The sequence below is a fragment of the Cydia fagiglandana genome, chromosome 6 (genome assembly GCF_963556715.1).
Source record: "Cydia fagiglandana chromosome 6, ilCydFagi1.1, whole genome shotgun sequence".
Taxonomy (NCBI): domain Eukaryota; kingdom Metazoa; phylum Arthropoda; class Insecta; order Lepidoptera; family Tortricidae; genus Cydia; species Cydia fagiglandana.
Genome location: NC_085937.1, coordinates 18,973,053 through 18,998,430, shown reverse-complemented (window position 1 = coordinate 18,998,430; position 25,378 = coordinate 18,973,053). Strand labels below are relative to the sequence as shown.

Below are 25,378 nucleotides of genomic sequence, written 5' to 3'. Positions count from 1 at the left end.
CACTAACATACTTGTTAGAACGTGACAGGCATAGAAGGTGACAAGGGATAAAAACGCGACCGTGCTACGCCGCCTGGAATCAAATCAATTCAGAACAGTGATTTTGTTGCTTAGTACCTAATTATTGATGTTTTCGTGCGAGCTTCGCCGACGGTGGGGGCGAGCGAGGGAGACAGCTTTAACCCGACGGTCTCGCTCGCACCCGACGGGCGGCGGGCGCCCGCGCCGCGCCCGCGACTAACTGAATTATGCCTAGTTGAATATGAAATGTTTTAAATGTGTTACAGCATTTGAGAATATTTAATGATGTTGTATATAGTTTATATTTTGTTTTGTAAAACATTTTGTACATAGCGTGGGAGTAGTTGGTAGTACTATTGCCGCGGCGCACGTCTTGAAGGAACCACTCGTAATTTTTGTACAGTTGTTGAGCGAGATTTGTAGTTGAATGTATTATTTTTAAGAATTTTTGTTTTCGATCTTTTTTGTTATTGTGAATTGTCAATTTTTTTAGGGAAATGGGATTGTACTGTACATAGACCTCACCATTTTGTCATATATTAGGATAAGCGGTCAAATCTGATGATTGATGTGGAAATCAAATTTTCTAAATGGAGCAATCATTAGAAATTCGTAAAACAAAATTAGTGTAATACTTGATATTAATATAACTTTATAACTGTGAAAATAGGTAATAATAATTATGAATAAAATATTACGTATTTAAAAGCACTGTTTTATTTCATCTTTACAAATATGCAATTTTATCCTACAATACTGCTTGCAGTTACAAACTAAGAGTCTTAAATAAGTCGTTCTTATCCTTTTTATGCATAGTATTGTTTTCTCTAACAGCGTAAAATATCCTCAGCCTTACAAATAATTTCTTTAGATAATCGAGAGGAAAACACCGGCATGGTGTTTCAAACTCAAAGCTTGATATTTTCTTTAATACTTGATGCCCAATACTGTTTATCTTCACATCCTGTCTGCAATAGTCTCTAAATCTCCTCTCTAATATCATTATAAAATCTGTGAAGTTTTGTGGAGGGATTAATTTACAATTTCGGATGTCAAGAGGCGCACTAGAGCGATACGGGGGTACATACTGCCGACTCTCCGGGCACCGACTCAAGTAATCTTGGAAAGTATTGCATGAATGGTGGTCTATACATTTTATGTACAGATATCTACAGACTGTCTCAAATCTCTTCTTATCAGGCAAAGCTAATCTGTAGTCTGTGGTGCCTATTTTGATTGCCTGATTGACAGGTTTGCCCACAGACAACAGAGATTGGGGTCTAAATCCACATTCTGACTCACTTTTGCCATCCCCAATGGGTTTTTTCAACATACTGTATACAAAACATCTTGAGAATCTTCTTTTAAATTGTCTAGTAGAACTCTTTTTGCATTTACTTGTAATTTTTGCCAAGAACTTGTTATGGCAATTTTGACTAAGTCTGCTAGTAAGCAACATTTTTGCTCCTACCTTTTTTAATTCTTCAAACAATTGCATTACAGATATAATAGAGATTTGAATACTCTCTATGAACTTGATACTTTTTGTAATATCCTTTCCATTACTCATTCTTAATACTTTCAAGTTTTGAAGTATGAATAGAAATTTATTTAGAAATTTGCTTTGATATTTTCTATCTGAATATGCCCTCTTGAAAGGAGACATGGTTACCCGAGTTTTAGAGTTCATCACGTCACATAAATTATTAAATTTCTTTGTAAATAGAGTATTATCATTGTCATCTGAGCTGGAACCTTTGACATAGAAGTGACAGCTTTTAAGGTGACTTTCTACAGTTTTTCGCAGCTTTCCTGTGTCATAAATATAGTAAATATTTTTATCATTAATTGAAAAATAGGTTTTTGCTGGTGTGACTCTTTGTGATTCTAGCATGTAGAATATTTCAGTCTTTGGGTCAGATACAAAAGCTCTCACATCTAAGCCAACATCTATAAGTAAGGTAATGATTTCCTCTACCCATATAGATATGTCAGGGGAATTTTCATGATGAGAAATAAAAGCATGGGCAATGGGCTGTGTCCATTTTTCTAGAATGCCTTGGGCTATAAATACTAAAGCATATTTTGCTGGCTCAATCTTCTGCACTCCATCTATCTCCTGGAATCCTTCTACTTTATCTCTTGTTATATTGTAATACAAACTGGGTTTAAGAGGCATACTACTTATTGATAAACTGCAAATCTTTTCTCTGGCTGACATGTTGGCAACTTTTATTTTTAAAGCATTTATTAACTTGTTGTCAAACTTTGTAGTTTTTGGTACAATAAGCTTCTTCAAAGCATTTATTTCTGGTAAGCCCATCATATCTTTTAGCAAACTGTAGGAGTTTGCACCAGAGAAATACAAGTTAAGAGCAAACATGTGAAATTTGTAGTTGTCTGCATTATCTTTACAGTTCATTTGCCATTTGATAAGTTGCACCATGCCTTTAGACAGGTTTTTGCTACAACTTTGTATAAAATTATCATTTGTTTCTACTGGATCAAGCTTCCTTCTTCTTTTTGTGTCATCATCATGAGGGAGGGAGTTAGTCTGGGTCTCCCTCGTGACTTTGATGACACTCTCACAGACCTGTGACATATCAGGAAAGCCAGTCAACTCGGGACTTGTGAAGTGTGTAGTTGAAAGCTCCTCATCTATCTTTTCTACTTTAATCTCATCTGGTGATATTTCCATCTCAGAAACTGGTTCATTATTATCACATTCTGATACAACAGCTGACTCCATGTCTACATTCACAAAATGATCTGTTTTATCAGTCTTTATAAGCTTCTTTCTGTGATTAATCTTTTTCCTTCCATCAGACGATTTATTCATGAGAAGAGCTTGGTTAACATGTTCTAAACACGGATATGCGTCTTTTGTGAGACATTTTCGGCTCTTAGCTAGTCCTTCACATTTTTTAATAAAGCTATCCTGGAAGTGTGCTTCGCAGATTCTGTGGTTGCCCCTTGATTTGTTATCAACAAGTTTATCGAGTAAATCTAAACGGTCGACCGCTTTCAGCCACTCGTATCTCCTGAAAACAATTACAATTTTAATAAAATACCATTAAGAATATCAAAGTGGGAACTTTCTTCGTAGAGTCTGTGCGGAAAGAGAAGTGCCCAATACATTCCACAACTCTTCTCTTTCTGTCGGTATAATTGATCGTAGTGTTTGTTTATTATTTACCTGTCTCTATCACTAGGATAAATAAAGAAGGAGAGATTTTTATTCGCAGCAGAAGACTGCTTGCACACAGTACATATTTTACCAACCATCGAAACTGTTAATTTCAATCAAAATTAAATATTAGCAAAGCAAAGAAGATAAAATCATCCCTCCTCCTATTTGACCAATTTGACTGACACTGACACTGACATTAATTATGCTGTCATAATGACTAATCACAACAGAATAAAGCTTGGCATTCATTATCCGATCATTTCCCTTGCTTGTACGAATATTACGTTATACTCTAGTTTCCTAGGATAGCGGTGCCGATATATAGCGGCCGTCTCCATAAAAATACTACAACATCAATATTTAGCCGTATTATTTAGTATGGAGACAGCCGCTATATGACGGCACCGCTATCCTAGGAAACCTGATCTTTACGGTCAAAGAATACGGTCGTGCGTAAATGGCATACCATACATAATAATACACACTGGCCTAATTATCAATGGTAACATCGGTATTCAAATGTCAAATTTCATTTTATTTGCTTTGCTACGTAAACGCAATTTGGCTAATGTTTTTCCTTAAAAAAAACTTTATTATCAACATTACCGACTATTGTAACTATATAAACTAACCGCTGGAACAACCGTGCACGAAAAATATTACAAATGACGTATTTGCATAATTAAATCGCTCGAAAGCGGTACCGTGCGCGTAAAAGCGTGTCCTATACGATCAGCATAACTACGTGAAAATGAAAATTAACGAGAAGAATTTGTGTGCGTTCGCATCGTCGGCGACGCCGGTGGACCGGGAGGGCTGGCTGGATATGCGGGAGGCGGGCAAGAGCTACACGCGCCGCTGGTTCACGTTGAAAGGGAATCTGTTGTTTTACTTCGATAAGAAGGGGGATAAGGAGCCAGCGGGCGTTATTGTGCTGGAAGGATGCACTATTGGTATGTTACTTTCACTGTGTATTCAGACTTTTGTTCTCTAAACGTTAAATATAGTTACTTATGGAAAGAGGTTCTCTAACAGAATGTGTTTTAAAAGGTCTTGTTTTACTGTACTGTAGCCATAGTAACCAATGTAATACCAGGCGTGTCTCACTCCGCGATTTCGTCGCTTTGCTACAGGTAGCTAAAAGTACATCGGTTCAACCCCAATTTTGGGGTTTGCCATAAGCCGCGCGTGGCACTGTCGCCACCTAGCGGCCATATCTGTGCTGATCGTGACAGACGCGTTTTATTAGAGAGTGAGTCTTCTGTACCTAGTACTATTATTTATTCTGTGGTAATACAAACATTATTACAGAGTATTTCGATCATTTCATGGGGCAAAACGCATTAAGATACTTATTTTATATTTAAATATTTTAATTGTAAGGTAGCGGTTCCAAACATTTTTAATATCATGACTTGCCTGGGAAACTTTACCCCTGCTTTAAAATCAAAAATTCAAACTTGAGGGGTTAGTGCCCCTAAGTTTGGAATCAATGTTCTCCAGTTTTTTTTGATGTGGTCAAAGTACTGTAGATCGTGTTGATTTGTGGAAAAGTCAAGTTTGTGGCTATGGTGAAAAGAGAAAAAGGGTACAAGTACTTATATATGGTACTTATACCCTGTTTCACTTGCGTTGCGCATAGGGAATGCAAATCGGTTATTTTTTGTATGGAAATAACCGGGGTTTCGGTTAATAACCGATTATTTCCATACAAAAAATAACCGAAAATAACCGATTTGCATTCCCTAGTTGCGCAATATTTGTACCCCTTTTCTCTAGTGCAGCGGTCGGCAACCTTTTTTGCATTCGGCCGCATTTTTGTTAATATGTGTGACTTTATCAGACATTGTTGTTTGACAATATTACACACAAAATAGTCAGGGTGGCTCGCGGGCCGCAAGTGAGAGGTTTGTTGCCGCGGGCCGCTTGTTGCCAACCACTGCTCAAGTGCCATAGAATATCTTTACACAATCATTATATTTTTACCATACACATGGTTACCACATTAATTGAGCATTAGTAATTTACAGTATTGGTAATTGGCAGTTATTAATCCAATTTCCTAATTAGTGCTCTTAATCTAATTTGAGTGACTAACATTTAGTAGTAAATTTGATTTGTAAGTTGGTGTATTATTCCTTAAAAAAATGTCTTGCTTGAAAACTTGAATACAATACATTGAATAGGAACTAATTCAAGCAACTTTAATGTAAGTAAGTTTGCAATTAGACTTTCATTGTGACCAGTAATAAAATTGTCAGCTATAATTTGAAGGTCTGCATCAGGTTTTACAGTATAAATCTGTCTGTAAGACAGATGTCTAAGTAACAGACCTATATACTAGTGGTTCTGTGAGCTGTAGACCTTGCAAGCCTTCCAAGGCTCCAAAATTTTGAAAAATCTCCGAACTCAATTTACAAAAAAATTTATATAAATATCGACCTGTAGAGGAGAACATTCGAACATACAACCTTCGCTAATGCTTGGTTAAATATCTTATCTTCAGAGCTAACAGAAGAAGAGGAAGCCTACAGCTTCAAGATCGTCTTCCAGTGCGAGGGTGGACGGACATTCTACCTGTGCACCAACTCGCAGGCCTCCATGGAGGCGTGGATGAAAGCTCTAGCCTGTGCCAGCTATGACTACATGAAGCTCATGGTAGCGGAGCTGCAGAGGCAGCTGGATGAAGCTGAAGGTATAAAGAGCTCAATAGTTTATGCTTCTAGCAGTTCTAATTCAAATTTTCCCTTTTCTACGCAACTTGAATTTTTTAAGCATCTAGTTTTTTACTCTATGAACTTATGTACAGGTCATACACCTTAATATAGGATTACTAGTTTAATGGGTAATACTTTTCAGCATTCTTAGGGTTTGTGTGGCCTAAAGATGGACGTCATATGTTTGATCCCGGCTAGTATCCATTTAATTAATTTTAATTAAGCTACAGTTTTATTTTGGTCTAGTTGGCCCTTTGGGTTGAAAGTTCAGATGGCAGTTGCTATTGTAAAAAGTTGGGTACAATTGGAAACCAGTAAAATTTCCTTTCGTCCATAGCGGAGGCAGCGGCAGAGGCCGCAGCGTTAGTGACTACACCGACTGAAGAGCCGCGCGCGCCGCCGCGGGGACAGAGATACAATCCCTTCAATAAACTGCCAGAGAATGAGCCCAAGGCCGTACCGGGCAGCCGGCACCGTGAGTACATTTGGCATGGTAACATTTGACATTTGAATAGATTTGAAGAGTGCATAATTGTTACCACCGTATTTTCTCGGAAACGTTCTTTGTCATGCTACTTCAGTCAACCTCAGTACTTTTTGTACCGAGACTGACTGAAATAGCAAGACACGTTCGTACGTTTCCGTGAAAATGCGATGGAAAATAATTATCTTAGATCTGTAACTATTAAACATATTTTCCTGGATGCTTGTACAGAGGTAATCAACAGAGAGGGATACAGGTTGTAAGCTTCGCTCGGATCGCTTCATCTGGTATTTTACCGAACCCCGTTTAGGTACTTACTTACATTTTAATTGTGCAAAATTTAATTGTGTTGTCCTCGTATTCACTGATTGCAACACAAGCCTGTAATTGTGAAGTCATTGACTAACCTAACCTAGCCATACCAGTCATCCACCATATTTTTCTAATATTAATTTGATTTGTGAAGCATTCCTTTTCAATTTGCAGATAAAGAGAACCTGCGACCAGACATTTCTCGCAAGAAGGTCCCTTTCCGCGACATCCACACCGCTTTCGGCCGCAAGATCCTCTTAGACCGTAGCGAGTGGCGCGCCACGCTCGCTAAGCGGCAGAAGGTTGTGGAATCACCGCTTATACAGCTATAATATCGCACAAAATGGAAGTTACAATATTATCATTCGTCTGCGATTTTAATAAAGAGTGAAGACGCTGTTACGAGTAAACTTCGAGTATTCGCTACGACATTCACATCGCCTTCGGCCGCAAGATCCTCTTAGACCGTAGCGAGTGGCGCGCCACGCTCGCTAAGCGGCAGAAGGTTGTGGAATCACCGCTTATACAGCTATAATATCGCACAAAATGGAATTAAAAATATTATCATTCGTCTGCGATTTTAATAAAGAGCGAAGACGCTGTTTAACTTCGAGACCTCGCTTCGACATCACATCGCCTTCGTCCGCGTAGACCGTAGCGAGTGGCGCGCCACGCTCGCTAAGCGACAGAAGGTTGTGGAATCACCACTAATACAGCTGTAATATAGCGAATGGAAAGTTGAAAGAGCATTCGTCTGCAGTTTTGATCAAGAGCGAAAATACACTATTGAACTTCTAGACCCTCACGGTTAGACATTCACCTTCTTGGGCGCAAGATGCTCGCGGAACGCGGCGAGTGGCACACCAGCCGAGTGACAAAAAACCGGGCAAGTACGATTCGGACTCGCCCTCCGTGGGTTCCGTACTTTTTAGTATTTGTTGTTATAGCGGCAACGATTCATGAGATACAGCGTGGCGACAGACAGACGGATAGTGGAGTCTTAGTAATAGGGTCCCGTTTTTTACCCTTTGGGTACGGAATCCAAAAAACGGTAGAATCACCCCTAAAAGTGACAGAAGCTTGTAACATAATCGCTTACACAGTTACAATTATAAGAAGCGATAGAGAGCTGTTGAATCGTCACATATACGTGAGAAGCAAGTGTGTGATCAGGATCACAGCATACACACAACACACACACACGTTACAGGATACAGTTGTAAGAAGCGACGCTTCACCACTTATAATATACAGACAATAAGATTTGTCGCACAATAAAGGTTCTGTTTAGCGACCTTCCGTCAAGTTCCGTCGTGGTCGGAACCTTTTACACAAATACTAGATCGAATTTATGTATCTCACGATTTCACAATCAAGTAAACGTTTTGATTCACCGCCTGCACTTTAGCTATAATTAGACTAATATGTAATAGGATAAGAGAAAGACCTTTAAGTACTTAAATAAATTCCATGAAGAAACAAATTATTAATTAATGGTTTATGGAAGATTTTCGAAACCAACGCGGTGCCTGTTCATGAGAACATTGTATGTAATTATGTGTTTTTATGATGTTGAACATTGTATGTAATTATAATATGTTTTTATTGCAATAGCAATGATTATCACAGTTTCACAGTGAAAAAACAACTTTAGGAGTAGAAATTACAAAATATTTCGATTTACATATTATCAATCATTATGATCTGTTGACCCAACTTTTGTTTGGATTATTCATGCTGTTACAGAAAGTAACAGAATTTGTATCTTTTCACCTATATATGATAAAGTGGACATTAGCGGACAATTTTGTTAAATCATTTTCTACATAATTTTTTACCATGCTGGAAATCATGTTCTAGAACGATTTCTTTTTTTAATTCTTGATGTTGAATGTATTATTAAATTACTATTAAAATAACCTTACTATGATTTTGATGAATCATAAAATATGCGCTCACTTGCCTATCAGTATTAAACGCGCTTCTTAAATTAGTTCCTACATCGGTGTAAATAACTATTTAAATGAAATAAATGAAACAACGGTTGTATTAAGTAGTTTTATTTAAAATCTTTGTTATGTAAACCAACACTTTACAACGTCAACTGAGACAGGGGAGGGACGCGACTGCGTCGCCGCAGCGACACGTCGACGACATGCCGACGACGCCGCGACGACACCGACGCGTGCGCAAGTAATTTTTCAGCCGCGTTCTTATCCTAAGTGCCGACAAGCGTTATACAATGCAATCAATTGTTTTGGTATTTCATCTCTTTATATAATTTAATGAAACTAGATAACATTGAGCAATACGATACATTAAAGGCCTGTGCACACTGGATGCGTGCGCGTTGTAACATACAGATTCTTATGGGAGACGGCACACCGCTTGCGTGACGTGTACGTACACGACTCCAACATTTTAGCGTACGTGCAAATCTACGCACACGCAGCCATGTGTGCTCTGGCCTTAAAGACGCCTTATTCGACTTTGGACGCCCGACGCGGACCGCGGGTGATACTGTACACAACGTGTGAGTCAAACGCGATGGAAGACTGTTTTCAAATGCCCAGTTCAGAAACATGGTAACAAACAAGTTTACACACAGGTTAGGGATAAACCGAAAATGTCAAACTTTAACGCTCTAAAATAACTTGTTAATGTGTAAAACAATATAATATGCCTCTATAAATATAATATAAGCAAAACGTGCCCGGATCAAACTCCGTACATATATGCCCCACACTCACAACGCATACTCTAAACTATTTATAAAACTACAAAAAATAAACAAGGGATCGAACAGACACAGTGACACAATTCAACTTTATTAAATTTCATAACTTTTTAATTGATTCAAAGTGGAAAGGCGAGCCACTGTGCCCGACGCGCCCGAAAGTAAAAATGTCATAAATAAGAAATATTTGGTAACAATTCCTTAAAGATTAAAATGGACAGGGAACTGTGCACGAAAACAAATGGTTACAAAAGGACCGTTAGTATTTACATAAGGTTACATTTTTACATCACTAACCAATCGTCTAAAACTAACTTAGAAATATCAAACTGAAGAAATCAGTCGCGCAAAATCATGAAAAGAAAACATACAAAAGAAAGAAATATACAGTTAAGAGTTAACTAGAACTAAGTAAAAACAATACTAACAAAGTTATATACATTTCATGTGGTGGGTGGGAGTTAAGAATCTGGCCACTTAGAGAAAATTATATTTGGTCATAACATAACGATACACTAGGGCTAAATGTTGGGACAATATTTGTGTTGGTCTAAATATAATAAAATGAATATAGTCATATAACCACTGCGGACAACTAACAACTAAGTTACAGTGAAGTCCTAAAATTCAACGGTTACATTTGAATATACTGTCATGAAACACTCATAAATAATGTTATTAACGCTACTGTAATACTTAGTACATGTATTTTAATGCTATAACATATGGGATATGCAAAGCAAAGTGGCCAGGTGCTAGCGTGGTGGGTGTAGCGTCCATTCGGAATCTAACTTTACTACGATGACTTTAGCGTTTAAAATCAACTGACATTTTGAAATGGACGAATCATATCGTCTATCTTATAAGTTTTGAACTCTACGCGCAAGGCATAGGGTCCTTATTTCCGTGGACGAGTGAATTCGAAATGGACACGTCGCGTTCTGTTTCTCTCGTCGATGAAGATTGGACTTTATGTCGTTGGCATAGAGTCGTTGGCGGGGATCGACGAGGGAGAGAGCGCGCGCTATAGCTCGAAACGCTTCTTCCGCTCGGCCACCATTCCGACGAGCGGGGCGACGGTCGTGCGCTCGCGCACGGAGCAGCGCCGCGTCCTCAGTTCTGAAAGAAACGAATTAATGATTTAGTTACTGAATGAATTTACTTCTGATAAAGTGCTAGGGATATGTTAACCCTTTGAATGCCACGCCTATCGTGTGCGGCGCGTCATTGTGAACTATGTCGCATAGCAATGCATGAATTGTCAATGTCCATAATCAGTCCGTCAGTAAATAACGACGGTATCCGTGAAAGGTTTGTTGGACCAGGAATGTAAAATGAATTGTCATTAAATCCACAAATAAAGAATATTTCAGAAGTAATCCTATGTCAAAAGCTAGCCATACACGTACGGATATGCCCGCCGGATCTGCCTGAAAGATGTGTCTGACGGGCACATCCCGATCCGTTGATTTTTAGCACGGACAGCGGACAGACATCCGGCGGACAAATCTGTGTCTATTTCTCGCCACACATCGACGGATGTGCCCGTCAGACACATCTTTCAGGCATATCCGGCGGGCAAATCCGTACGTGTATGGCTAGCTAAAGTAGTGTAGATATGGTACCTGGACGGGTGACAGCTGCAGGTTTCTGGTAGCCTCTGTCTTCGCGAACTGTATCTTGGCGGGCCGCGTCGGGCGCGCCGCCTCCAGCAGCGGGCTGCTCCGCGACTTCCCCTGTTAATGTGTCAATGTTGACGATAATATTGACACGACAAGGGGAAAGCTAGGTGACGTCAAAAACTGGCGAACGCTCCGCTAAGGGTCTCCCCACATGTATCGACGCGGAATCGGAAATAGCCGATAAAAAAACTTTATATCTACGCGATAAGAGCGAACGTCAGACGAGCTGAGGACCTAAACCGAACCACCTTTGACGTGTTGCCTCTCTGTCGCACTTGTAAATTCATACGTAAGTGTGACAGGGAGGCGACACATCGAACGTGGTTCGCGGTAGGCCCTCAGAACCGAGCCCTGACGACGTCTTTTTCTCGTCACTCGCAAATCGCTTGCGAACGCATGGTATAATAATATACTCCGCCTGGTACTCTCTTCCCGTCTTTTCGTGGTCACGTGACTGACACAAGCCTACGTCATTATGCGACAGCGCTATATGATAATATGCGATAGCGCTATATATAGCGGCCATGTTATTGTGACGTGGGCTTGTGTCACTCTGACCATGACCATGACTATGTTTTATTAGACTATATTGCGAACGTATGCAATGCGAGCAGCATTTATCGAGTCAATTATGAACGGACGCATTCGCGATGCATTCGCCAGATCTGGACGCACCTTACGGTGATGTCAAGTCACTAAATTGCCCGTATAAAAATGTTACCGGTAACTTGACTATAGCGAAACGATTGCAGCGTATGCGCAGCAAATCGTTTGACAACCGTTGTAGAAAACACGTTTTATTGATTTAATAATGGACTTTCAGAATTCACTACATGCTTGGTTCTATTTGTTTTTAAACTAATAATCTTCAATCAATGTCTATTCAATCAAATAATATAATATAATTATATGTTGTATCTCAATTTTCGGGGCAATTTAATGATTTGAACATACTTGACGTTGTTAGATATTATAAAAATTATATCTAACTAGAAAACAAATATAAATCTAATTAAGAACTAGTAGTAATTAGTCTGCTACTAATTCGTTTATAAATTGAAAATAAAACCGAAATTTGTAACGTAGGTACTTCAATTAACTAGACTAAGTAGTGAGATAACTAAAAACACACGGGAAAAAGCATAAAAATAAAATATTTTAGCAGCTTTGATGTATTGTTATTTTTGTGGCAGCAAAAGCATATTAGTATTAGGCCGAACATGTCTTGATATTTAACGCACTCAGCGTTTAATACCTATATGATTGCAATCTTTATTTCATGCAAGAATTCTCTCTTAAACTTTTTCAGTTACGATCATTTAACTTTTGTAACGTATTAATTATAAGGTATATAAAAATATTTATAACTAAATTAGCAAATCAAAACAAATCTACTAAACTAGGTGCTAAAAAAGTCACAAAATTTAAAACCTCTACCAATCCAATACACCTCAGAATTGTGCTCTTCATACTTATTGCGATCAACGCCATCTACCGGGTAGTTTAATCCTACTTTTATATCATGAGGGTGCCCTTACAATACTTTTCAACCTGACTTTTATAGCATAAGTCAGAATAGTTATGGCATGTTATGGCGGCAAAAAACCAAAAAAATCATAACTCAGATAGGCACATAAGTTACCCTTTGCCTTATAATACAAAGACTGCAAATCCCCTTGACATGCTTGTAATCCAAATACTGCTTATTTTCGTAGGCGACATCTAGTGTCGAGTAGCGGTACTGATAAATCCGCTACTTGACGCTAGAGGTCGACTACGAAAATAAGCAGTATTTGGTTACAAGCGTGTCAACGGGATTAGCCGTTTTTGTATTATAGGTATGGGCTTGTGCACAAATCACGCGAGGTTCGATGGGGGAGGGGGGTCACGAAAAAATCACGATAGCTCACGTTGGGGGAGGGGGGGTATAAGAAAACCTCACGTGTATTTTTCTACAGTGAAAGAAACTAAGAAAAAAAAAGCTACCACATGAGTAGATACTTTTTCTCGGTTTCGTTAAACATAAATCTTCACTCTGCACTTCAAAATAGCGAGTCTATTTAATGAAAATAGAAAAATAAACAAGTTTTTCTATATATGTTATCTTAAAATTAGGTCAAATGAAAAAAATTCAAAAAAATACACGTGAGGTTGTGTGGGGGGAGGGGGGTTGCCAAAAACCTCAAATATCACCAAGGGGGAGGGGGGGTCAAAAAGTATCCGAAACACCTCGCGTGATTTGTGCACAACCCCTATATGCGTTTGCCTACGGTGTAAGAGAGTACCGAACCGTCCACTAGATGGCGTTGTTCCCAAGTGTCGTTTACCTGAGTTCCGCTGCCAGGCGCCGGCGAGTTGCCGCAGGTGCTGCCACAGCGGCGCCTCCCGCCCATGCTGTTAGTGCACCCAATCAACCATAATGTTCTAACGATGTCGACCGAACTGAACTATCCTCTAGCCGCCCATACGTCAAACCTTGCCAAGCAAAATGAAAATTTATTTTGTCATCACAAAGTTCAAATTAGAATGGAACAGGAGACCTTTTTATAGGTCTCTGGGCGGCTAGAGGCTATTTGCTATTTTATAGCTTTTGCATACATGCTAAATATACTTTTGCAAATCGATCGTCTACTAACATGGCAGTTGGCACAGACTTTGACGTGTCAATGTGTGAGTGCCAATATAAACAGTATGTTTTAATAATACATAATTTTACATCTAAGCTGACACTGTCACTATTAAGTCTGTGCAGAGTTAGCTTGGTTTGATCCGTTAAATAGTAGTTTAAATATTGTTTTAATAAAAAAAGGTCATTAAAATGGCACTTTTTGTAGTAACAGTAACGTATACAAATTTTCGGTGACTAACGAGGTAAAAAAGATGGTTTTGCCGCGACCAGTAGGTATGTGAGTCATAGTGATTGTCATTTGCAAAGTCAACATTAGTACAGTATACGAGTATATAGTTCGTGTCATATAGGTAGCGTAATGCTAATGTTGCAAAATATTAAAAAACAGTTCAATTCGGTCTGTAAAAGATGAAGGATAATTGGACGTAGTTTAGCGTAAAAGATCCATCCTCTAAAATTTGTCATTTAAATGAATGACTTTTCCCTTTGACAGAAAGTTCAAATTTTACTAACAGATTTTTGTGGATTGGATCTTTTACCCTAAACTACGTCCAATTTGAAATGCTTATATTTTCGATATTTACATAAAGGGTGCTAAGAATTGTTTCTCGATACAAAATACTCGAGAATTTTGAATCCGAATAGTGCAAAGAGCAAATTGAAATTGAATCGTAATGTAATGCAATAAATAAGATATAATTTGGCATGAAGGTTATTGTGTGCAATGTCAAGCAAGCGTGGCGGTCTAATGCTCAATGGTATATGGTCTATGAAAGCGCTATAAGCCTGGCTGTTTAAGCTAGTGCCGTGGTCTCGTGAGGTGACGTGAGATTACAAATTACAACCTAACCTAACCTAAACTACGTTAGATTATAAAGTAACGGGTTCACAATCTTACGGTGTCATATACAAAAACAACAACAATTAGATTGTGACAGATGCGTATGAACGCGAACTGTAGAAATAGTAGGTATATATGGGAAAAGGGTGGCAGTTACTTTTGGTGCTTTGTTCCATCTGTTGATTATGAGTATTATGACTCTACAGCAGCAGAATATTGAGAGGGCCCTGAAACTATTACGAGGGCATCTGAACGTTACAAATAATATTTTATGCCCCCTTTTTAAGACGGCCAAGAGGTGGGTCCCGAATTTGGCAGTTTCTTTACCTAAAGAAACTCTCCGACCGAGGTCGGAACCCACTCAACTTTGGGAACCAATGCTCTACAGAATCACTGATTTTTCAAGCCAGGTTAGGTTAATGTCTGTTATAGTAGTTGTATACCAATTTTCCGTTAAGTACATATATATTTTATAAACTTGGTTGTTTAGTAGAAATATTTATATGCGTATTAGGTATGCACTTCTGACTTATGTATGTAAAAAAGTACCTACTCATGTCAATGTGTAAGAGATTTACAGTACCTATTCAATTACGTTTGTATCCTATATCCTCCTATATATACCTAATTGATTTTGTATCCTATAGCTTGTACTGTAGATGTAGTAATTACTTTTAGTATTAAGCACTGTACCCTAATAATTTGAATATAAGTAGTTGTCAATCGCTCTCGCAGACTTCCAAGATACAGGCTCAGCCTAGTTTGGAGTCTGATAGATATTTTTCTGCTGATGTATATAACTTTTATGATAATAAATTATTTGTATTATTTGTATTTGTACGTCTCACGTCACCTCGTGCTAGTATTACGTCCAGTAGTTGGAATATGTGGACTGTGAACTTACCGCTCCGTCCTCAATGAGGTGCGGCAGCGCGTCGCTCTTCATCTCGCTGGCTTCTGACATTATGTGCGCGCGCAGCTGCTTGTTCCTGGAATTAATTACACGTTATGTAAGTATAGAGCTGGGGTCAGCAAACTGCGGCTCGCGAGCCGCATGCGGCACTTTGGGCCTGAAATTGCGGCTATTCAAGTCCCCCAAATAACACACTTAGGCCCACTTGCACCATTCCACTAACCCGAGGTTAACCAGTTAAACCTGGAGTTACCATGGTTACCAGTACAATTTGACACTGAGTAAACGGTTTAACCGCATAACATAACCCCGGGTTAGTGGGATGGTGCAAGTGGGCCTTAGATTTGAACAGATTAGAATTAAATCAGTGAAATCAACTTTTGTGGCTTTTTGACATCCCTAAAACTGAAATTTCTACTATAGTTGGCTCTTCTCTTGCTTTGGCGCAAGCTGTAATGTTATATATGATTTGTTTCAATAAATAATAATATGTCTTCTTCTCTTCAAAAGTTTGCCGATCCCGATGTTTTGTATGAAACAGCTGATTGTTTATCTTCCATACATTCATTATGTATAGAGATTTGCAGTGATATATGTACAGTCAACGGTAAAAATATGGGTGTACAAATCATTTCAAAAATATGTCCCATAACTCTTATGTCAGTGAATTAAGAACTATGGGACATATTTTTAAGTAAGTTGTCTACACCCATATTTTTACCGTTGACTGTACGACTTAGTTGGTAGATTATTTTTCATTTTTCGGATCGTGGCGTCCGTTACCTCGTTGGGTAGACGACATTTAAAAGATCGCGGGGCATTTCTGATTGAGACTAGCTTAGGATAAGTGGCGTATCTACACCAAAAGAGGCCTATGCACGGTATGCAGCTACGAATGAGACGTTGAAAATGATGATGATTTTATAGGAATAGATATCAATATGCTACGTATGTTTTTTCTCACCTAGCATCGAGCTGCATGATGTGGTTGTGCGCGTGCGCAAGCTGCGCAGTGGCAGCAGCCAACCTGTCCTCCAGTGCCGCGGACTCGACGCACTTGACCGAGTACTTCTCGCTCAGCGACAGGATCTCTCGCTTTATCTCCTCCATCTCTTGCCTGCGGAAGTAATTATAGTTAATCCTGGTAGGCAAACCTTAATAGAAATAAGCTTAGAATAAACTTTAAAAGTGAAAAAAATACTGTCTTGTGTGAGACTTGAATTCACGGCCTCTGGATTGATACTCCAGCGCTCTGCCATCTGAGCCACCAAGTGCTCACCCAAAGCATTATTGAGGAAGGTTTAGGTGTATAATTTGTTAAGGTTTTGTGTAACCCATGCCAGGCGTGGTTCACTCCGCGATTTCGTCGCTTTGCAACAGGTAGCTACAAGTACAAAGACGTTGAAAATGACGCACCAATTTTAGTCGAGCCATAAGTCGCGCGTGGCGCTGTCGCCACCTAGCGGCCACATCTATCCTGATCGTAACAAACGCGTTTTGTTAGAGAGTGAGTCTTCTGTACCTAGTACTATTATTTATTCTGTGCCCGTGCGAAACCGGGCGGATCGCTAGTGTAGATAAATCAAAGATTTGGCTAATAGATTAACTTACTGATGGCGAGTGCTGAGTTGCGAGAGCTCGCCGTGTTGGCCGCGGCTCAGGAACTCCGCCTTAAACTTGTCCACCTCCCGCCGCACCTCGTTCTCGTGGGCCTTGCGCATCGCGTCCAGCGCCGCGAGGGTGGCGCGCGTCTCTTCTGCCAACGCCTGCTCTTTGTCCAGCCTGACATTGAGAACAATATTTATCAGTATACATTAAAAAGACACATGGTTCGAATTCGGGTGACACAAAACTCAACCAAAATTGTACAAGTATTAAAATATATTGTACGCGTACAATTTCCATGACAAATAGCTGTCTAAAAATTCTGATAAAGTTGAGAACTTGGTATCGTCTTGGGTCGTCCCATTCGTTTTTCGTCAAGTTCTTAAATTAGTCCTATTCTGCTTTCGTCACTCATTCTATATTCGTCACAATCGTTGGTGGCATTCAATGTATGTGTACGTACGTACGTATGTGTACAATGTACGTGTATGTGTTTCTGTAGGTACTCTGAAAAATTCAAGTACGCTTGGAAGCGCATTATAACAACGCCATCTAGCGAATAACCTGCACACTACTTCCTCACCTGAGCTGTTCGCGTTCAGCGCGGTGTTTTTCCTCCATCTCTCGCACGATGCGCCGGTGCGAGCTCTCCATGGCGAGCAGGCCTTTCTCGCACAGGGCGCGCAGTTGCTCGATCTCCTGCTGGTAGCGCGCGCGCAGCCCGTCGCCGTGGGCGTCCGCTGACACTGCGTTCTGAAAGTGTGGACGCGAATATGAAGATACCACACAATAAGATAAGATACATTTTATTTAATTGAAAAATATGGAAATTTAAGACAATTACAAATATGGTGTAGAATAAACAAGCAAAAATTGTAGCACAATTGTACGTCAATTCTTGGGATTAGTTGTCAAGCGGACCCCAGGTTCCCATGAGCTATGGCAAAATGCCGGGATAACATGAGGAAGAAGAAGCAAAAATTGTAGCTGGCTCTAAAATATATAGATCAAAATTTTAGACGAATATTAACGACAATGCGGCGTAGTAAATAATTGTAAATATTCCAAAATTACTTATTGCAATTGTAATCGAACTGATAGTTAAATTCGAAACTTTTGAAAATCATTATACATAAAATATGGTTAACTGCTAGTCTATGGTAGAGTCCACGCAATATTCATGGATGAGGTTTTAATTTAATACGGTTTAATCTTGTGTAAATGTGTACCTACAAAATTTTGTATACATTGATTGATAACTTTTACAAATCGTCTGATATCTTTTAAGTTTAGAGTATCTAATCGATTTAGCCAGTATTAAGAAGTAACTAATAAATAATATTCATATTACTATCATTTATTGCATGTATGTGTTTCAGGTCTTAAAGTAATAAATAGGTAACAAAAGTGTACTTACTTGATTACTAACCTGGTAAGCCGCGCGCAGGCTGTCCAGCTGCGCGCTGTACTCCGAGTCGAGCGCGGCCAGCCGTCTCTGCAGCGTGCGCGCGCGCTCCCGGAGCGCGCCGCGCTCGCGCTCGTGCTGCGCTAGTAGCGCCGCGCGCGCGCGCCGCGCCGCCGCCAGCGCGCCCGCCTGCTGCGCGCGCGCGCTCTCGCCCCGCGCGCGCTCGGCCTGCAGCCTGACACACGACCACAAGCTATTAGTGTTAGAAGATAGGAAGGAAGGTTAGTTATGGCACAAAGTGAAAGTGGGTGTCCTTCGTTACGCATACTTTTCGAAGAAAAAGAATGTATAGTAAAATTTTTACATTTAAATTGAATATACAAAAGATGATAAAGAATTATTTTACTATGTATAAAAAAAGCAACTAAAATATGCGTATCGAAGGCCGCTTTAGAGTTTAGTAGTAACAGGAATATTGTGTGACTTGTTAAAAGGTTTCATTTGACCTTCGGAATACCACTACGTGGAAATTATTAATATAGCACTAGTAGGTGGCTAACCTATGTGGTATTGGGATCGGTCGGAGAAAAGGAGTGAATAAATTAGTCACAAAAGTGATGAAAAAATGAGCGAATGAGCAAGTGCAAAACTCAGTAAATATGTAAAAGAGAATCAACGAAAGAAACGAAATTAAAAAAGATTCACAATTTTCAATTTGTTTAGGTACCTTTTATTATTGAAAACGCGCATTACATCCTCGTACCAAAAAAAGGTAAAAGTAGTCATTTTCATTGGTCGTGTGAAATCAAATCGTATGAACATTCATATAATATAAAAGTAGCAAATATTTTACCTGTCTAGCGCGTCCTGAAGCTGCTTGCAGTGCTGGCACGGGACCAGCGCTTGCAGAGCCTCGACGCGCCGGCGCAGCGCCTCCACGCGGCCCAGCACTCCCTGTCCCTCTCCCGCCCCCTCCGGCGCCGCCTCCGTCTCGCTCGCGCCCCCCAGCGCGCCCCACACCGCCGCCACCGCCGCCTCCGCTCGCTCGAGGCTCTCGCCGATCTTCGTCAAGTCTTCACTGTTACCCGAACAGTCACTGGAGAAGAGCGCGCGGCACTCGTTCGAGAAGTGCTGGAAGAGGTACACGAACTCCGCCTCCTGGGTGGGGTCCGCGTCCAGGGAGGAGATGGCGTCCGTCGGCGTGCGGGGAGCCGGGTCCCGGGGGGCCGAAGCCCTGAATGTTCCTTCGACGACGGCCACCCGCGCATCTACTAAAGCTTTATGCGCTAGGACTTCGGCCAGCTGTTGCAGCAGGACGCGCGAGTCCAGACCCGGTGAACCTTCTTTGCCTCGCCTCTCGCCGAGGCACTCGCGGTATCTAGCCGCGATGTCTCGAACGGCCGCGTCCATCTCGCATCGCAGATGATCGTGCGCCGCCTGCCACCACAGTTCTAAATCTGCACGATCTTGAGCCGTTAGAGTTAAGCGTCCTGAGCGCGCGCGATCCAGATTTTCTTCACACAGTTGTGCCGCGCGGCCTAGAGCGCGTGCGACTTCCGCTTGGACTAGTTCCGCGCCGAGCGCGTCGCGCGCCGCCGCCCACGCTTCACGTACTCTGGCGGCCTCTAATCCGGAGCGTTGTTCGGAGTCACCATCGCCAGGCGCATGAGCGAGAGCCTCAGAAGCCAGCGCGGAGCACAGCTCGGCTAACTTGTCGGTCTTATATCTGTCCACTGCGGCGGCTACTTCGCGCTGTGACGCTCGCAGCGCTTCCAGATCCGCGCTTTGGATGATAAGTTCCGAAGCCCGCAAGTCCCTCGTCTCGCGGGTGCTGTTCATGAAGTCGATCTTCCTCGACAGAATCCTTGCCAGGTAGTCCAGCGAGCTCCTCGTGCTGCTGATATTCCGGCAGCTGTCCCCGCTAATCTTACACTTAAGGTTATCGATTAATTGACTAGTTTCGATTATTTCAGACTTTATTAATCTAGCGAAGAATCTGCTCCCGTTGGACGATTCCAGAGCCTCTTGGATCCTGGTGACCAGGACTGCCTCGTACGCTAGTTTCTCGGCTAGGATTTCTAAACTCTTCCTCTGAGTGAGCTCACCCGCCTCGTAGAGTGCCGCTTTCTTCTTGGAGAGTTCTAGGAGCTTCGCTCGGAGCTGTTCTTCGAGCTGAACGACCACCTGCGCCACGCTGTCATTGGCATCTATTTCTCCATGCTCGCAATCAACGACGCACTTATCGAAGCACTCTTGAAGTCGCTTACTGACGTCAGTCAAGCATTTTTCCATGGACTTGATGCTGTATTTTTTCTCGAGACTAGGGGAAGGCGATCGCCTGGATTTCGCGGCTCGCATGGCGCTCATCTGGCACAAGCACTCGTTGACTTTGTCACGGGAGTGGATGACTACACTCTCGAGGCTCTGCAGCCTATCGAGTAAGTGTCGTTGTGACTGTGTTCCTAAACTCTCCGGGCTATCGGTGAAGACTGGACTGTTGGTAGACCGTGTGGCCTGGCTTAGGGATTCACATGAGTTTGTCAAGTCTCGTCTGTTCTCGAACGCTGATGCAACTTTGGTTTCTAACGACGTCAGTCGGCCGAGCATCTTCATCGGCTCCGAGCTCGTTGCCAATGCGCTGTCGAGTGACTTCCTCCTTAACCGAGCGGCTAGCCTCTTCGCTCTCTTCTCTTCCGACGAGCTCTCAGCTTTGGGAGCTTTCTCTTTGGCAGGCGACGCACTCTTCGACGGAGAGTTTATGATAGGAGCAGGTTCTCCCGTTTCCAAAAGTGTTATTTTGTTTTCTAGCTCAGTCAGTTTCTCTTCGACCTCCTTACCTAACGTGAAGGATTCTCTACCTTTTAGAGATAAGCTTCGCCGCTTTTCTCTGGACTCTGACTTCTGTATTTTGTGTTTCAGCGTTCGTACTTGCTTATCGGAGGCCGTCAGTTTCTGTGTTAAATCCAAAATGCGCGCGGCCATCAAGTCAATCTCTGACCTACTGCACTGCTCCCTCAACTTCATTTCATTTCTCAGTTTCATGTTAGTTATTTCCAGTTCATCGTACATGCTGTGAGAATCCCGGAGTTCTTTCTTCATAGTTTTGATTTCCTGTATGGCTTTAACGAACCTTGATCTAAGCTCGACGTATTCTTCGATAAGTCTGTTTTTCTCCAAGGATTCCAAGTCCAAGTTTCTGTTGAGGTTGCTGAGATCGCTGAGAGAGCCGATGCTCTTTCGTTTCTCCTTGACCGGAGACTCTGACGTCACGCGCCCCTCGAGCTCTCTGATCCTCATGTACAAGCCGTCATTCTCCTTTACGCTCTTCATGAGCTTCTCGTTGAGATCGCTCAGTTCTCGTTGTAGTTGCTGCACGTTCTCCTGCGCTGAAGCCAGCTGCTTCGTCAACAGTTCGCAGTGCTCCGTCGACTCTTTCAGGAAGTTTTGAGTTTCTGTCAACTTCGTTTCCCATGTGGTCTTATCTTGGTTGTACATCTGTTTTAACGCATCCAAGTTTTCAGCTTCTTTAGTTCTTATAGACAACTCTTCTTCCTTTTGCTGCAGAGCGGTTACTAGTTCCTCCATTTTCTTTTCTCTAAGAGCAGCCTCTGACTTGAGTTTGCGGAGGCGTGCTAGTTCTGACTCAGCGGCGTTGACGTCCGAAAGTGCAAGCTTCAGCTGTTTTCGCAGGTCGTCGATTTCAATAGACTGTTTGTCGATGGTGGATATGTAGCTGCGTTTGCGTGGCTCGTTTGGCTTTTCGTTTTCGTCGACTTCGTCTGGACGGCTTTCTTTGGCGGAGTCTATTTCGTCTTTGTCGCTTTTTGGTGTGTCTCGCGGAGGGGTTTGGTGGCAACCTCGCGCGCGGACTTTTTCTTTGACCTTGCTGATGGGTGTTCTGTTTAAGATGGGTGACGGTGGTGGCTGGGGCGCCATATCTCCCCAGTCCGCGCTATCTCTTCGACCGCCTTCTGAAGCTGTTCGGTATTCTTCATCAGACGAGAATGGCGCTGATCTGCTCGTGATGGGAGTCACAGGTGTGATGGGTGACGTGGACGACTCTGAAGCTTGGTCGACGCTGTCTTCCCGCAGGAGCAAGGATAGCGGTTTGGATTCTGGCAGACCAGCGGTTCGGCGCATAGCGGACACCCAATTGGCTCGTATGCCCGCCGTTACCGCTGACAATACGATATGTTTGCCATCCCATGTCTGAAAAAGAAATAATAATTTATAATAATACACCATGCACTATTTGCTTGTAGATAGTAAGTTTAATGATTCATATAAGTTACACGCACTAATAGAAATAATAACTACAGGATTTCAGACTAACCTCAGTCTCAAAAGCGTATCCATTAGTAGACGCCGACGTCGGCAGTTCCACAACCCTCGCGATGCCACTCAAATCAATCACCCCATCCATCAGTCCCCTGTGCTCCGCATGTGGATCCCTGAAGTACAGCAACGCTGCACCTCGGAGCACGAACCAGTGGCGCGACCAGCCACCAGGCCCGCGGCGTTGTAGCCAGCCGGCCCTGGCGTGGAGCAGGCGCTCGGCTGGAAGTTCTACGCGACCGCTCTCGTTCGGTTCGGCTACTTCGACCGCGTCGGTGGGCTCGCTGCCTTCGCTGGCTGAGCTCGAGCTGCCTTCTTCTGGTGGTACGGCGCCGTCGGGTGACCCTCGGACCTGGTGAAGGATTGGTATTCGATTTTAAGTGTTTGCTCATTTTTTTGAAGAATAGACTGATGTGATCGCTCCATTATCCTTAACTTTAACAGAAAATAATTTTATTCTATTCTATTATGTATTTACTCTGTCCTCTCTATATGTATACTGAGGCTTAAGTAAATTTCTTGGTGTGAAAATGTATACTCCAAGGGTTTTACCGGAAGGCGATCAGGTGCCAAACGGGTAGGCCGCTCTAGCGTGGGCGGCAGCGCCCGGCGGCTGCGCGGGCGCGTCAGCGAAGCGGCAATGTCGCGCAGTTGCTCGTCGTAGCGGTGCTGGAGTAGTGGCGACGACACGCTGGCAGCTGTGGGAAAAGCAGAACGCTTAGGTGAGCTAGATGATCTGACCAAGGTTTTTTGTGATCTTCCTCCTTCCTTGCCGTATCCGGCAATGGCCACTCCATCAACAATTCTTATCCGGATTATGAAATGCCCTAATGTGGCTCGCAAAACCAAACTTTGTCTTGAAAATACGGTCACACGATGCGCAATGGAGTTGTCCAGTCGAGTTGCGGTTGTATGTGTAGGAGGGCTTAGGTCACGTCTTGCGGATATGACGTTTAGCATCTAGGTCTTCCAGACGCTGCTGCTCAAATTGATCTACTTTCTTACGGAATATGTAAGGACTATCAAGACCTCCCACCCCCTCGTTAGAAAAAATAAGACATGGTCGACACCCCTGCCTGCTAAATCGCTTTAGGTAATAAATGAATGGAGCTTAAATAGAAGACCGCAACAAGTGGAGAAGCCTATTGCTACGCTTCCGTTAAGCTATGAAGAATTTCATTCCCTATTTCTATTTCGTCTTTATGTCTATTACTTTTCGGCTATTTTCGCAGCCATCTTCTTTCTGAATCGCCCATGAACTTGTTACTCACGGTCATCAGGTGTTGTTGGTGTGGATGGTTCAGCCCAGGTGTCTCGGCGGCGTGAGCGCGCCTTCTCTTCCCCGTTTATCTTGTCTCTGGTCGGCGGCGAGGCCGATGATACCGGCTGATCGGTATACACTGTGGACAATACAATGGGCAAGTTAGCAGATGCACAAAAAGTATCTAAATTCAAAACAAATGCTCGTTTATGACGGGGATCTCAATATGGTCTCCACATTCCAGACCGAGTGAGGAATGTTAAATTCCGAAGCCACACTAAGGTGCTATAGGTGGGATACGTCGTTACCAAACTAAAATGGAGTTGTGCGGAACATAATATATGTATGGCACAGTGATAACATATGGAGAAACATGTTAACGGAAACGGCTTTCAGATGAAAGGAGTGTCTGCCGTCCGTTAGCTCGTTGGGTGGACATTTAGAGGATTCTGGGTCACTTCTGGATGGTATTTTTTCAGCTCAGGACTAAAGATGATGATTATCCTTGCAGTTTTTCGGTTGAATTGTGCCCAGGATCCGCTTTTTGCCACCTATTCCTAAGAATTAACGCCGTTATTACGTATTAACCCTGAGCGCAAACTAGGCCTTATTGGGGTCCGGTTTCGGTATTTCTCAATCGTCTTATAATCACGTTCTAACTGTTCTCCAATTAGATGTAGCCATAAACCTATATTTATTGGATTGGAGTGATACGGTTTAACTGTCAGCCATTATTGATCAGTCGGCTCTAAGGCACTGTTAAAGCGGCATGGTTGATCTTGTATTTTAGTAGAATTTCATTACAGTTTCTAATGCAGAAATTGAATTAAACCAGACGAGCCGTTACATTTCAGGATTTAGATGTGGCATAATCTTATTTTATTGTATAAGTAAGAACCGTCACAGAACACTGATTTAAACTTTGACGGTTTTTACACATTATTAATTACGAACACGGACGGACGAGTATTTCTTCTAGACCACGAAGACAATGCAAACTTAATTATACGCGATTAAGTCCCGTGGTTGTAAACAACAGGACACTTATGCCTGGTAAGTATTAGCGCATGGGACACATTTAGTTATTTGACAAAAACTAGTAGGTATTAATTACCCCAAGAAAGTAGGTACAGAATTTGGTCATGAGTCATGAGTGTCAGGTCAGGCCAATCATCAATTAAATTCTCCACCATTTCACCAATAATGGATTTAAAAAAAAATATACACCTGTGTATTTCACAAACGA

The 25,378-nt window shown here is 41.9% G+C and overlaps 4 protein-coding genes across 4 annotated transcripts in view; 2 read left to right on the top strand and 2 right to left on the bottom strand.

Moving 5' to 3' along the window:
* The window catches only part of LOC134665434 (uncharacterized), a 579,666-nt gene that overhangs the window by 415,879 nt on the left and 138,409 nt on the right, over positions 1-25,378 (top strand). The window lies entirely within an intron of this gene.
* Positions 723-3,394, bottom strand: LOC134665404 (uncharacterized). The gene is made up of 2 exons (XM_063522354.1): positions 3,218-3,394; positions 723-3,062 (listed from the first exon to the last, which is right to left on the bottom strand). The coding sequence occupies exons 1-2, from the start codon at positions 3,304-3,306 to the stop codon at positions 788-790; spliced, it is 2,364 nt and encodes a 787-aa protein (XP_063378424.1). The 5' UTR covers positions 3,307-3,394; the 3' UTR covers positions 723-787.
* Positions 3,755-8,773, top strand: LOC134665440 (sesquipedalian-1). Its single transcript, XM_063522415.1, has 5 exons — positions 3,755-4,164; positions 5,718-5,906; positions 6,266-6,403; positions 6,899-7,229; positions 7,417-8,773. Exons 1-4 carry the CDS (start codon positions 3,963-3,965, stop codon positions 7,054-7,056), a joined length of 687 nt encoding a protein of 228 aa, XP_063378485.1. The 5' UTR covers positions 3,755-3,962; the 3' UTR covers positions 7,057-7,229; positions 7,417-8,773.
* The window catches only part of LOC134665450 (protein outspread), a 417,047-nt gene continuing 400,437 nt past the window's right edge, over positions 8,769-25,378 (bottom strand). The window contains exons 7-18 of the mRNA XM_063522424.1: positions 24,143-24,271; positions 23,424-23,569; positions 22,870-23,223; positions 19,390-22,745; positions 18,549-18,771; positions 17,715-17,884; positions 17,138-17,308; positions 16,491-16,643; positions 15,518-15,602; positions 13,471-13,537; positions 11,087-11,197; positions 8,769-10,580 (exon numbers count right to left, since the gene is read on the bottom strand). Coding sequence (XP_063378494.1) covers positions 10,486-10,580; positions 11,087-11,197; positions 13,471-13,537; positions 15,518-15,602; positions 16,491-16,643; positions 17,138-17,308; positions 17,715-17,884; positions 18,549-18,771; positions 19,390-22,745; positions 22,870-23,223; positions 23,424-23,569; positions 24,143-24,271 — 5,060 coding nt within the window. The 3' untranslated portion in view covers positions 8,769-10,485. The remainder of the gene's footprint in view (positions 10,581-11,086; positions 11,198-13,470; positions 13,538-15,517; positions 15,603-16,490; positions 16,644-17,137; positions 17,309-17,714; positions 17,885-18,548; positions 18,772-19,389; positions 22,746-22,869; positions 23,224-23,423; positions 23,570-24,142; positions 24,272-25,378) is intronic.